Genomic DNA, 15,235 nt, shown 5'->3' with positions numbered 1-15,235 from the left:
AAAGGGTTATTACACATTTAGTACAAAGTAAAGTACAGTGTAAACATGGAGGTGGTTTAAGTGCTTCCTTTGTTTATTAAGGGTCACAAGTTGAAAATGTCGTGCATTGTTACTTCTGGACAAAAGTAATCTGTATCAGGATTAAACCATGACCTGCAGGTCACAAAAAAGGTTGCAGGGTTTGCTGTTTCACAGTGACAAAAATCAACTAGCCAACAGCAACAGCCTCCAAAAGACTTCAAAGTTATTGTGTGATCCACTGATTAAGATGCTCACAGGCTTTACTTAAAAATACTTATTTTTCCCCTCTGGCTGAGACATTAATTCAATCTTAACGATTGATGGGACTCAAACAGAATAAACAGTCGTGTCTGCAAGAAAGCTGCATATCTCTTCGTTGTCATTAAAATGTATCTGATCGTTTCATGACTGTCTGTGGTGAAAGGCACGAATCTGCTCATAAATGGAGACCAAAGAGGATTATGTTAATAGGAAAGAGCCAAACCCAGTTGGCCAGTCGAGAACTTCAGAGGAGTACCCGGTGGCACACTCTCCAGGGGTAGTGCTTTAGTTGGGACCAACATTAAAGATTCTTTGTGCCACTCAGCAGGTCTATTTTTCTTTCTTAATAGTGGAAAAACTGTCAAGATGATTTAGGGAAATACTTTATAAATAAAATTTCTAAAATAGCCAATTTCTGTCTTTTTGAATTCATATTTGTAACATAAAGACCAAAAAACATTTAAAACATCCAAATGTGAGGTTTAGAGATTGGATGAGGTGTTAACAAATACTAAGGTGTTAAAAACAGAAGCTGTTGGTGGACAAATTAGCCAAAAGTGTGAAGCAGAAATTATTTAAAAACACAAACAAGCATGAAATATCTGGTGACTGAAATAAAATAAAAAAACGAACACAGAAATGGTAACGAGCCTATTAATTACTCCTAAAATGTCAGTTGTTGGCATGCAGTCAAGACATGTCAAACCACAAGTCAAAGAAAGCTCTCCAAATGTCACTCATGGGGTAAAAATGAAACAAGATCCAGTAAAAAGTGCAGTTTTCTGCAGCTATTAAATAAAATACCTCCGTGAGGATGATGATTCTAGGATAACTGAACTGGCTGGACTTAATGGAAAACTTACCCAAACTGACTGCTAAGGGGGCTATCAGAAATGAACTTGACAAGAATTTCTACAGTAAAAGAAATTTAAATTACGTTTAGCTCCAGTTTAAAAGTCTAATTAGATGAGTAATTATTAATGCTGTCTAATCTGCAGTTTAGAGGGAAAGTTTACCCTCAAAAGTTTGAGACAAATAAAAATACAAGCTGACTTTCTCAGGAAAACTGTTTGTTTTTGTGGACTGATGTGTAATGTTACAGGCTGTAAAAAAAAAACACACATCAAATTTGCACTAAAAAGCTTAAACATTAGATTTACAGTTGAAACAGATACAGTTGAAAATAATTGTTTGTGTGAACATTGGCCTCCGTTGTAGCTAAAAAATGGTTTTTCCTTATGCCTTAGCCACTACTGCCCTTACGGGCGGGTATGGGCTGTCAGCGGGCAAACAATGGGCAAAGCAGTACAGGTTGTGCAAGTGGCTTGCACAAAACAGCAAGGTCTTACACCGCTCGGTGAGCCTGTAGGGCAAAAATGTTCATGCACACTTTTGGTATGGGGGTCAGGTCATAGCTAACACTTATACAACACACAAGGGCCAGCAAGGGTGAAGTAGGTGAGACACAGGCGTGTCACACAGGATTTAAATTTTTTTCAGCTCCCCCCAAATGCAGCAGACTGAGCAAGGAGCCCTGACTTTAGTGTAATTTGCATGCAGCCGGTTAGAAATCAGGAAATAGAGTGTGGTTTGTGTGGGCAATATGGGCATCATTTATGTGTCACCTGGACAACACCTGCATGTGCAGTCACACACTGTCAATAAAGGGCGAGCACTCACGCCATACTAACCACTAGAGTGTGGCGTAAGGGCACCGTACAACAGCATCCCCTGTACGTCATAAGTGCACACAAGTTACCTAAAGAGTATGTTACACTTACCACAAGTACTAAAATCGAATGTTCCATTTTCATAACGTCCTTTAATCCTCAACTGCAAGCCAAACCTCCCCTTAGATACGACGTTCCTCCACTAAGACAACCTAAAAACCAGCAGCACCCATACGGGTCAACCTCCCTACCGGTGCATGTGACCAAGGATTTTTTTTTTTTTATTATTGTCCCTGTCTACACGACATTTGACCATATCTTTCTCTTTTGTTTTTTTTATTCCCATTGTGCCTTTAGTCACAGAAGCAAACATGGCAATTAGTGGCAATCATAGGCTTCTCTATGTTCTGGCTTTTTCTGCTCGGCTCAAACAAAGAGTTGCCTTTTAACGTTCTTTATGCAAAGAAGACAAATCTACATATTTCTTACTCTTCTTCACACAAAATGCGTCATCCTTCCCTCTTTCATTCTTTTGAGCTTAATATGTCATGTCGTGGTCTTTGGATGGTTGTCCCAAATGTTATGTGGAATTCAAGGATACATGCTTGCAAACTGACAGGCTGGCGTTTACTAAAAGCTCAGTGATGCAAACCATGTGCACTGTGACCAAAAACCTGCAACAAAAAGATCAGACATGAAAAAGGAAAAGAAGAAGATTTTAAAAGGGTTTAAATTATCGGTATAAGGGATTATAAATAAGTTTCTGGTTTTGCTTTTGTTGAGCTTTTTCACTGCCTTTTATGCAGCACCCATATGCTGTCATTTCAGTTTATTTTAATCTATGAAGGCCTAAATGTATTGAATGGTTTGTGGTGCAGACATGTAGCAAGGAGTAAGAGGTCATGTACCACCGCAATCCTCTAGGTGTTTAGAAAACCAGTTAGGTACTATTGTGATTGTGAACATTAATTTAAAGTGCTGCAGTAACTGCATCATCTTCTTTCACATGGATGTTAGGCAGGAAGTCTTTGTGAAGGAGAAAAAAATGCTGTTAATAGTACCTTGGATGCTCTCTTTTTGGAGAGTAGAGGAAGATCAAATGTAAAAAATTATATCTATCCTCTTGAGACCTGGCGTCCACATATGAGGACATCACATTGTGGGTTTTATTTCGAGAGTAGTTAATTCTGAGTACCTACATCTCGTAAGGACTCTGGCACCACCCAACTGGTGTGCTGAGTATAGACCCTGAGAATTTGTCCCCTTTTGATCAGTCCAGCTAACCCTGCTCCTGTTTGCAGAAAGCAGCACACAAAGGAGTAGGAAAATATTTTCTCCATTATCATGTCTTCTTGCTCTGCCTCACTTTTTCAAAAAAAAAAGCAATAAAAGCCTGTTACGAATAGTTTATTGCGTATTGCTTTACAGAAGCGCTTGATTTTTAAAATAAAGCTCCACTCTGAACCTTCTGAGCTTCTGTAATATGCTTGGTAGAAAAGATCATGACAACTCTGTAATTTAAGACCCTGGGTTTCCCATTCACATAAAAATGTTCACTTTAAAAGTTTTCACTTTTCTGGCCGCCAAGTATATTTAAACCACAGTCAATTTGGCAGTTGACCGCGTGGCAGCATTTGTAATCCGGAGACGACAGTCCCATTTTTACACACCGCACAGTGGCCACGGAGCGACCCGACTGATGGCCGCCTGACTGCTGCCGTCTACATTCATGACGACCCCAACAATTTTCAAAAGCAGGCAGCGGCATGAAATCTTGAAGATTCTGCCGATGCCTCCCTATTGAGGGGTTGTGACAGTAGCATTAAGGCCCGTACACACCGGGACGAATATTCGCCAGGCGTTATTCGCCAGCGTTTTTCGCCACGTTTTTTGTGTTCACACCCAGGCGATTTTCGCTGACGATGAGTGGAGTGAACATGCAATTTCATTCCCTGACATTAGATGGCGCTTAATGTAAAACAGAAATACTCCTGTACACAAGGTGGCGCTGCGCAACTTTACGCTTCTTAAAGTCGCTTTTCACTCAGAAGAAGAGAACAAGTATTTACACGCTTGTCAGAATCAAACAAAGAAAACATGAATATTTCAAGCACCAGTAGCTCCAACTGGTGCTTGGTTCGGGGATGTTTTAGAATGTCCGTCATTATTGCTTCGCGGCTGTGTAGACGCTACTTGGCGTCTATCTTCTTCGCTGGTATGTGTGCTCAGCAAGGCAGTTTTGTGTTTGAGCGCCCCCAAGTTGTGTTTTACTGTAACTTCAGAAGCTCCAGACACGTGAGCAAAAGCGCCGTTCTCATTGGTCGAGTAGATTTCGACGCGACGCGTCGAAAAAAAAAAAACGAACCCGAGGCGTTTTTTTTTTTTTGACGCTTTAACGCCTGGCGTTTTTTCGCGTCGGTGTGCACACTCTCGTTGGTGCCCTTTGTTTAGTCACGAGGCGTTAAACGTCGGCGAAAATCGCCGGCGAAATTCGTCCCGCTGTGAACAGGCCTTTAGACACATACAGATTTAAACTAACACTTGGCAGGTGTGGAAGGTGAGATCGTTTGTATGGAATTCGGTCATTGGGTCAATATAAATCCCACATTGCGTCTGTAAACTATTGGGCAGTGTGTTCATTAAAAAGACATATTAAAGTGGCAGATGTTCTTTATCATGCACTGGTCCAGTATGTTTTTACACTTGTACTCTGGGATGCACTGTAGCGTAATTGAACTAAAGCCAATAATCAAACAAGATTTGCTTTGATAATGTTTTTTTTTTTAATAAAAGAAGCGACGGAAAGTTCATTCTACCCTTCATAACAACTCCTCACTGACTTTGATTTAATCAGTGTACGACATTGCCATGCAGCATACCAATGGATCTCTGAAATTAATTGCTCCACTGAGAGTCTTCGTCAGATGGGAAGGTGTCTGCTCTTATCAAGATGTGGATTTGATCTGTGTGCCCAGAATGGAGCATGAGTTACTGTGACTCAATGATGTTTCAACTTTTTCCCCAGTTATTTCTCTCTTAGCTTTCTGATCTCCTCTCCCACTCGTTCTGTATTTCTTTAACCTCCAGCTTAACACAAGTCTGTGCAAAAGTCGATTCCCGTTTCCTCTTTGTGCTTCGTATTTCTTTTGTTTTGTTTTTTACTTGGATTTTGATGCATGTATCTCTCTTCTCTTATTTTTTCTTCTCAGGCATCAGAACTGGGAATGCTGTCAGTCTACTACACTTACATCTTCACCTCTCTGGTAAGGCACTGTATAATGATTTTATCACACTATAGGTATAATGTTTTTTATTGCACTATTATCTGCAGGGGGAGAATAGTGCTTTGATGGTGGGCTTGAGTAGAAAATAAAAAGTATATTTTTAGGATTTATTAAAGAAAGGTTAGATGATTATCATTTGAACATGTACTCTCATACTATATTGTTTTATATTTACTGCTGTGTAGATGTAGAAAAGTCAAAATCACCAGGACCTTATTTACCACAAATGCACAGTGACAATGTGATTTATTTTTCTTAATGCAATCTATTTTCTATTGATTGGATTTGTTACTTTTTTAAGCAAGCTGAACAAAAACAACAACCAAACTAAAGAAGACAAACATGCAAAAAAAGCGATAGACAAAAAGGGAAATAAGATTCATTTATAAATTGAGCACAGAGAAAGCAAGTTCTAGATCGTTACACAAATATGCTTACTCTTTCTGTCTTTTTAGCTCCAGACTTGTGTTTGTGTGCATTATTGGTCATTCAGCAATGTGTTTATTGTTGTGAGGGGGTTCAGAGGAACAGCTTGCGTTAAATATTTTGATACGTTTAGAGGAGGAGCTGTGATTATGTTGGAAAAAGGAAGCATAGGTTAGGAGTACCAGGAACAAGGTCTAGTCTAGAAGACCAAAAAGGAGGTTCATAGATGGAGTCGAGGAGGACACGAGGGTGGTTAGTGTGAGTGAGAAAGATAGGATTCAATAGGGCAGATGATTTGCTGATGTAGCCCCCAAGTGGTGCAGTTGTAAGATTAAAAGTAGCTGCTTGGTGCTGAAAATCATTTTGTGGGTTTTCGAAATATTATTAAAGTCAAACTGTAGGTTTATTCAAAAATGTGCGTTTGGGTGTTTGGGAAATTACCTGTGGATTAATCTTTTAAAAAGATGGTTAAACAAAAGGATCTGTTCAGATCTCATCTGATCAATGAAAGAGGTATATTTGAAGCAATGGCATGTGAGATGATCTGTTTGAATAAATGATTCATCACTCATTTCTCAAACCATCTCATGAGCAGAGCTTTTAGTCATGCAGGTTTTGTTAAGCCTTAGTCACTCGTATGGGGGGGGGTGACCCACATGGGTGCAGCAGGTTTTTGGGTTGTCCGGGCCCTTGGAGGGTTGTAGGAGTGTATCTTTATGCTTGTACGGTCACCTCAAGGTACATCATGAAAACGGAAGGGACCAATGTTTTTAAGTTGGTTGCACATGTCCATAATCTAAAGGCCATCTTTCTGTTTGCCTTGCACTTTGGTCACTTAATGTGACCTAAGTGTACCTACTTCCGCTGGCAGAGGCTTAGATTTAGTACAAAGGGTTATTATAAGATCATAATCGTTGTGGCTTGGAGAACATTTAATGCCACAATAACCTTTGCCAATAACTGCTCCTTAATAGAAGTTAATGAGGTTCAGAACACTTTCCTATGATAACAGCAGAGAGGATGCATATCAGGGTGATTTATGACTCATTAGAAGCAAGCTGTTGTCATCTTTAAGTTTTTATCTGCTTTTTAACTGTTGTTCTTTTTCACTTCTTTTTTTCAACCTGTACAGATAGAAGAAACAGCAATGTACAGTACAGACCAAACGTTTGGACACACTTTCCAATTCATTTGAATGAGTTGTGTCCAAACATTTGGTCTCTACTCGGGCAAACATATTATAGAATATATTTTAAACATTGTCTTTACATTAGTTGCGTTGTCTTGTGATATTGCTGCACATTTAAGCTGCGTTCACACCGCACACGATTCGCGGGTCAGTGACAACCCGTTTCAAAGTTAAGTCAATGGTACAGACGTAATCTGAAGTTCTGCGGTGAAAGTTGAGCGGCGGGCGCTGAGCGAAGGTCTGGCAGCTGCGGGAATTTTGGATTTGGGCGGCGTGCCGCAGTGGGCCAGAGTTAAAAATCTAAACTTTGGCAAGGCCACTGCATTGTGTCAACCAATTAGGGACTCAACTTTGGGTATGTTACGTTTTCATTGTTTCGATCAGAGGGTATAAAACACTTTCAACAAGATGGATTTATCCAATAGTTCTCCTAAACTTCTATCCAGCTACAGTCAGGACCATAAATATTTGGACAGAGACACATTTTTTTCTAATTTTATTTCTGTACATTACCCCAGTGAATTTTAAATTAAACAACTCAGATGCCATTGAAGTGCAGACTTTCAGCGTTTATTCCATGGGTTGAACAAAAAGATTGCATACAAATGTAAAAAACAAAAGCATTTTTTAAGCACAATCCCTTCATTTTTTGGCTCGTAAGTAATTGGACAAATGAAATAACTGAAAACAAAATGGTCATTACTAATATTTGGTTGAAAACCCTTTGTTGAAGTCTTGAACTCATGGTCATCACCAGATGCTGGGTTTTCTCCTTCTGAATGCTCTGCCAAGCCTTTACTGCAGCGGCTTTCAGTTGCTGTTTGTTTGTGGGCATTTCTGTCTGAAGTTTAGTCTTCAACAAGTGAAATGCATGTTCAGTTTGGTTAAGATCAGGGGACTGAATTGGCCATTCAAGAATATTCCACTTCTTTGCCTTAACAAACTCCTGAGTTGCTTTGGCTGTAAGTTTTGGGTCGTTGTCCATCACTATTGTGAAACACCGCCCAATCAGTTTGGCTGCATTCACCTGGATCTGTGCAGACAGTATGTCTCTGAGCACCTCAGAATTCATTGGGCTGCTTCTGTCCTGTGTCACGTCATCAATAAACACTAGTGTCGCAGTGCCACTAGCAGCCATGCATGCCCTGGCCATCACACTGCCTCCACAGTGTTTTACTAATGATGAAGTGTGCTTTGGATCAGGAGCTTCTCCACGCATTCTCCATTCTTTTCACTTGCAATCATTCTGGTAGGGGTTGATTTTGCCTTCATCTGTCCAAAGAATGTTTTTCCAGAACTGTGCTGGCTTTTTTAGATGCTTTTTAGCAAAGTCCAATCTAGCCTTCCTATTCTTGAGGCTTATGAGTGGCTTGCATCTTGCAGTGTTCCCTCTGTATCTACTTTCATGCAGTCTTCTTTTTATGGTAGACTTGGATATTGATACCCCTACCTCCTGGAGAGAGTTGTTCACTTGGTTGGCTTTTGTGAACGGGTTCCTCTTCACCATGGAAATGATTCTGCCATCATCCACCACTGTTGTCTTCCGTGGACGTCCAGGTCTTTTTGCGTTGCTGAGTTCACCAGTGCTTTCTTTCTTTCTCAGGATGTACCACACTGTTGATTTTGCCACTCCTAATACTGTGGCAATTTCTGGCATGCTTTTTTTTTTGTTTTCTCAGCTTAATGATGGCTCCTTTCACCTGCACGGAGTGAAAGTTCAATTCAATTCAATTTTATTTGTATAGACCAAATTCACAACACCAGTCGTCTCATTACAAGATCACTGTAGTGTGACAATCTCATGAACCCAAACATGGAGACGTGATTACCCACACTTTTTAAGAGGTCTTCAAAATATATAAACTTAATCTCTCAATATCATCTATGTCTTCCATGTATTGTAAACGAAAGAAACACAGACACCGCTCCATAGCCATCAGGCTAAAAACATTAGCTGATTGCTCCTCCCACACGCAGCCGTCAAGTTCATGAACAAAACTTTTTGGCAAGTGGCGATAGAGGGGCAGCCGACGCAAATTTGTCACATGAACCCCATTCGGTGTGAACGCAGCTTCAGAGTTTCATATATGAAATTGCACGAATTTCAATTAAGCAGCCTAATATTACAGAAATAAACTTTCCTAAGCTTTCACTTCGAGTTTTTGTATTTACTGATTGTTTACTGTCACTTCTGTCAAGCATAAGTCCTATAGGAGTTGTCTGCAGGGGCAAAAATGGGCAAACCCGTCCAGGACATGCAGGTACACCCCAAACAAAATATCAAGATAGTGGGCCCATAGAGCCCATCGAAGGGAAATGTTCATGCACAAAAAAGGTGGTAGCAAACACTTATACAACAAGTAAGGGGGGAAATAGGTGAGAAGCAGACGTGACATGTATTTTTATTTATCATGACCATGGTGCGTTCCGTTTTCATGACATCTCTTAAGGAGGCCGCATGAGCCTCAAGGAAAGTGCGAGACACACCTGTGCTCCCCTTAAGATGCGGGCGCTCCTATGACCCTCTTCTGGCTCGGACCACCCAAAAAACCCGCACCACCTGAATGGGTCAACCCTCCATAGAGTATGGGGCCCCAAAATGTTAATAATTAAATAAATAAATATAACCTTGTACAAACAGAAGATGAATCAAAAAAACAACTTACATAAAACATAATGAAAGTGTGAAAAACATGCACATGAATTTAAAATTTACCAAATTATTATGAGACTAAGGCTATACCTGGCAGTCTTCCTATAGAGTCAGGCGTCAAGTTTATTAGTAGAGCGAAAATCACACCCCAAAAGTTTGAAAAGTCTTATGTATTATTAAAAACTTTGATTTTAGTTGATTTATTCAAAGATTAAATTTTAATTCGTAATAGAACTTTTTTTTCCTGGAGAATGGCAGGGCAAACCTCCAGTGAATGAAATTTCAGAGGTATGAATCTGTCACAAATCCAATCTGGAGGCATTTCCCATTTTATTATGGGAGCTTAGCCTTTCATGTATAAGACTAATCTCTTTAAATGTCTTGGTATGGTTAGATAAAGTATAAAACTCACATTCTGTCAGCATGGATGCTTTCCTGCACTTAGTTTTATAATATTTTTGTTTTTTTTTTATTTTTCACAGCCCACAATAAAATATAGTTCTCAGAAATAAAAGAAATATATATATATTTTCTGGCAAAAATAAAAAATGTAGGAAAAACACAAAAGCCTAAAAAAAAAAAGTTCTCACTTGAAGAAGTGTTGGGAAGAGGTCAAATGTGATGGAGATCATTTTCATACAACTGCTCACGCTTTGGCATACAAAAAGATAATCATGAGAAAAGTCAGTTTTTCTTCTGCCTTACTATTATCCATGCAGTGAGAAACCTGGATTGTAAGGAGCATTGATGCCTAAAAGAGCAAAAGGTTTTCTAAATAAGGGTTAAACTACTTTAAATTAATTGAGAATGTTTGTGAAACTGAAAGGTCTGATTTCTCTGTTTTGGCCTCAATAGATCCAGATTGTTGGACATGTGTACATTCAGGGCAGTAATATATGGAACAAAAATACATTTGTATTAGTGATTATTTGGGTGAGGAAATGGTGCAGAGCTAGAGTGGTTTGACATGTAAAGGCCCAATGTGTGCCAAAGTGTCCTTGGGCAATACGCTGTACCCCCCCCCCCCATTGCTCCTGGTGGAAAGGCTATCAATCTGCCTCCATTACAGTACCATTGGCAGTGTGAAAAGAGTGTGATTAATAAAACGCTTTAGTCATTAAAGAAGGAAGAACAGCTCTGAATTCCACACGCCAATTCATGAAAATCAAAAAAGATTTCTGATTCCTGTTTAAAATAAAAGAGTAAAACTTAAGAGAAAAAAACTAAAGAAAAACACCATTTTAAATTCTTTGCCATTGTTAAAATGAGCATTAAAAGGTTTTCTTCTCTTAATTTTTTTAGCTCCCTAAATATTTTGAGCTGTTGTTGAAGTCGTCTTGTAGAAACAGCTTATCGTTCTCTGATAGATTTTCTCATGTTAACAATCTCATCATGCAAAGAAAAACAGTTTTTTGCTCCTGTTTGAAATGTCTATGTGAGCAGAAATCGCAATCAAATTATGCCAAAGCACCCGCTCACTTGTTAGGATCAGACTAGAGTCTCTGACCTTTTAAAAAATGATGTGTTGAGTGGGAACATCCACTTTTGTACTCTGATCAAAAGAACATAATCAGTTTGAATTGCTGTCAGGAGTTTTTTGGCTGTGCCTATGGTTATAGGATGAAAAGCTTGGAGTTTTTACATTATCTTACAGTTTGTTTGTTTTTTTTATCTTAAAAATAAAGTTTAGTTTGGAGCTAAAGTGAATGCTGATATAAATAATGGGTAACTTAAGCAGAATGGCTTAACTAAAGTCTATACTACAAAAGACTGTACACGAGGTATTAACATTTTTTTAAGAAGCTCAGAGTGCTCTTACCCATAATGCACAAGAGCAGCGACTTGTTCCAGTCCTGGGATCTCATCCAGGAAGGAATTTCTTTCAGTAAAACATTACTTAGTGTTGAAAAAAATACTAATCTGCTATATTAGAGACTTCATGTCAAGTTGGAATTGCATTATTCTTGCTTTCTATGCACAGTAGCCCCCTTTTTTTCTCTTTTTCAAGTCTAGTACAAGATCTATTTTTTCTTAATTTCTCCCACAGTGAGATTTGAAGTGTCCTCTTCCTAACTGCATGCATGCACATCAGTAACTATGATTATCTCATTTACAAAAGACTACAAACTCGACAGACTAAAGAAAATCTGTCAGCATGCAAGCTGCAACAGTAGAAGAAGCAGGTTGATGGAGGACTCAGTCGTAGGACACACGTTACGCACAGACATGTTTGTGTACAAGGAGAGAAGGATAAAAGCAAACAAGCCTAAATAGGGTAAACAGGAGAAGGAAAAGCGAGCCGGGTTGAGTTGAAGCCAGTCCCACATCTGCAGCTAATATAGCTAGGATCATTTAGCTGCAAACAGGGTTTAGGAGAAGATTAAGAAATCTGAAAAACTAACAGACACAAACTCTGATTGTTTTTAAAAATACAACAAAGCTGCATATACCAAAGGAAAAATCAAAAGAGTTGTGAAGTGATTTAACTATGTATAAATAATACAAAAAAGTGTACTTCTTAGAGGCAATTCACCTCTAAGGGTGAATTCTGACAGAAAAATTCTGTTGGCTCAGACTGAATCCACTTAATTTGGTCCGGATCGAGTCCTGAGCTTTGCGCTTGGTCTGTATTCAGGCTCCTTCAACCGTACTATTCTGATTCTAACCAAAACTTGTAAATTGTCATGGTTTTAACTAGTATTTTAACTAAATACCGGTTAACTTTTAACCGGTATTTCTTTAACAAGGAGAAGAACCACAGTCTAACAGCTGTCTGTCACAGCTCAGGCTGCCACAGAGGAACTGCGTCTTCCCACTGCATGCAGTCCGTTCATATTGTTGGCAGAGGTTGATTAAATGAAAGTGGGTCATTCAATCAGGCAGAACAGGAACATCATATCTTGTATAATCAGCACTTTGCACGCCAGTGTTTTCCCTCTGAAAGACAGAAATGAGACACAATCATATTAGGGTAATAACTGCATGTGTGAGCAAATGATAGCTACATAAACTCCATCATAAACAAAAGCACGTGACCAAGTATCTCTTCAGTCCCTGGCCAAGAATTACGAAGGCAGGGTAAAGCAAAGAGAGAAAGAAAAATAAAGTTCTACGCCTTGCGATCCTTGTCCGGATAAACTTTACAATTTCTGACCAATTTTGATCATCTGCCTCCACGTCAGGTACAACACTTTTTATTTTGGTACGCAGAGGCATGCTAAGGCAGTTACTGAGGAAATGACAACTATGAAGGTACACTGTTTGTGATATATAGATTGTGAGGAAAACAATGTGAAAAGCAATATGTATCACATTAAAAGTTGTGTTAATGAGCCTGCTATCAACCGAACAAATTTCAACGAGTTGCTTGTGGTGTCTCATTGTTGCACCGATATGTAACATATTAGTAATGTAAAGTGTTGCATAAATGGTGCAAAGACACATTTTTTTAGTCAGCTGATTTACTGCAGTGCAGTGTTGCATGTCAGCGCAAGGCTGCTTTTCTCTGCTTCTAAATCCACTCGAATTACGTTAATTGCATAAACGGTTGAAGAGTTATGGTTGCCGAAAGAATGTCAATGCTGGATCTAAGGCTCTGGTGTAAAAGGGTTAATCAAGACATAAAAGTGTGAAAAAGTTCATTTCTGTCTGACAAAAGTGTAGAGTGTGTAGTAAGGGATTTTTACAACCCTGAAGCATCTGTAATGTAAAAAAAATTACATTGACTACTTTACAGATTTCACCTATTGCGGGTTATTTTTAGAACGTAATTCCCACAATAAATGATCTCTATATACCTGGTATTTGCAGCTGACTCCATTAAAATAGTGTCAACTGTTGCACTAAATTTTGGTAGTTGCCTAAGAAATTGTTGAGGCCTGTGCAAGTGTATCACTCTTCATTTACAGTTGTTTCAACATGATTTCCCACTTCATATCCTTGCTTTCTGTTCATTGTGCTTCTCTATTTTGTCCAACTATCTCCCAGCTTCCATCTTCCTCCTGTGCAGACACTTCATTTGTATCTGGTCCTGACATCCCTGACTAACGATCTGCCAGACTGCTTGCCTGCCTAATCTGTTTCCCCTGAATCATCATCTCGCAGAGCTCTTCGACACCTTCACGCGGCTCCCATCTCCAGTCGGGACTATTGTCAGAGCCACTTACCGATTTGATTGCTTTCAGCCCTCATTTTGAGTTGGTTTAGATTACTCCTTTTCGTGTTGACGTGAATAATTTGCTATGATGAATCTGAAAAAGGGAAAATGGTGCACATTTTCAAACCCCAGTCATTATTACCCATAAAAAAGGCAAACTGATGTTTGAAAGCATATTATCAATGCAAAGAATATAATTTACTCAACAACAGTCCAATTATTTGAGTATATTTAGTCTCGAAGGATATCAAAAGTTCTCTTTGTCTGCTTTACTCATTGATTTGGTTGTTTATTATGAAACTTCAAAATCTAAATCCACAGTTTTTTATTAGCTGGTAGCACCAATCAGGACTAAAGCTAATAAGTAGGTTTGTCCCTCCAAATTATGTAACAAGTCAAAGTGGAAAAAGACAGTTATTTACATGTAAAAATCAATGCTGTCATGCAATCCATTTTCTTGGTTGATTAATTAGTTGTGACCTCTAATTAATTAATCTAATTAATCAATCAATCAATCTTATTAATCTATCTTTCATTGAAATTATTTTATTACATAGTAATTGCTGTGACATTGTCACACAGTAAAAGATCAAAATACAAGTAAAAAAGTGATTTAATTAAGTTATTTTCTTTATTATAACAGACTTCCAGCCTTTACTTTTATACCAGTAAGGGTTTCTCTTTTCAATCTTAAACAATTAGGAAAACAAAAACAAACAAGCAAAAAAATATCTCTTTTTTACCAGATCAAATAACAGTAGGACCCCTTTTCAGGGCAATCCAAAAAATATTAAGCATAAACTTTAATACTATAATTTGTGTATTATACCTTACACAACCGCAAGACAGTACAGAAGACATGGGTGACATTATAGTTTCATTTAACCGGTCTTTTGCTTCATTATCTGGACAAGTGTTAAGAGGTGAACTTTCCCTCTGAAGTGATGCTGTAGTAATTGCTGAGGACGCTGTAGCTGTTACCATGACAATGCAACAAACCACGTTTGGTCCACTTTTTCTGAAAAACGATTAAAACGTGAAAAAAAATCATATAGTATATATTTTAAAAACACCCACTTTTCCTTCTTCTCTCCATAGACCACTTTGCTATATTTTAAGAGGAAAAAATAGCAAATAAATAAACAAGTAAATGCCGTTACCAGGAGTAACAGCACACATCAACAGGAATCTATTTACCTCCATTAACTGTTCCTGTAAGTAGCCGATGGTTCAGCTTTTTTCCAATAATAGCTAATAATTTTAAAAAGTTAAAAGTTATCTTTTCGATTAATCTTGATTTGTTAACAGTAGTACAAAAGTGGGACCTTTTCTGTTTTAATTGTCTGTAAACGACAACACTGAACTCTTAACAGCCTTCCTTTTGTGAAAAGAAAACTTTTAACTTGTTGACATCATCTCACAGATGCAAAAAGTGCACACATGTCTGTGGGTTTCAGGTGCACGGATACACCCAAACAAGCAAGGATGTGCACACACACACACACCCAACACGCAGAGAGACACAGTGGCTCGCTCCACGGCTTCCATCTAAGTGATTTGTGTGCTGCATCCAAG

The 15,235-nt window shown here is 38.6% G+C and overlaps 1 protein-coding gene across 4 annotated transcripts in view; it reads left to right on the top strand.

The window, feature by feature from the left end:
- grik4 (glutamate receptor, ionotropic, kainate 4) overlaps positions 1 to 15,235 on the top strand; it is a 382,863-nt gene that overhangs the window by 266,868 nt on the left and 100,760 nt on the right. For all 4 annotated transcript variants that reach the window (XM_023961355.2, XM_023961354.2, XM_078930071.1 and 1 more), the window contains one exon: positions 5,162 to 5,215. In XM_023961355.2, the coding sequence (XP_023817123.1) occupies positions 5,162 to 5,215 (54 nt within the window). The remainder of the gene's footprint in view (positions 1 to 5,161; positions 5,216 to 15,235) is intronic.

This window comes from Oryzias latipes, chromosome 13, assembly GCF_053564925.1.
Source record: "Oryzias latipes strain Hd-rR chromosome 13, Olatipes_Hd-rR_3.1".
NCBI lineage: Eukaryota > Metazoa > Chordata > Actinopteri > Beloniformes > Adrianichthyidae > Oryzias > Oryzias latipes.
This window is presented reverse-complemented; position numbering and strand designations above follow the sequence as displayed.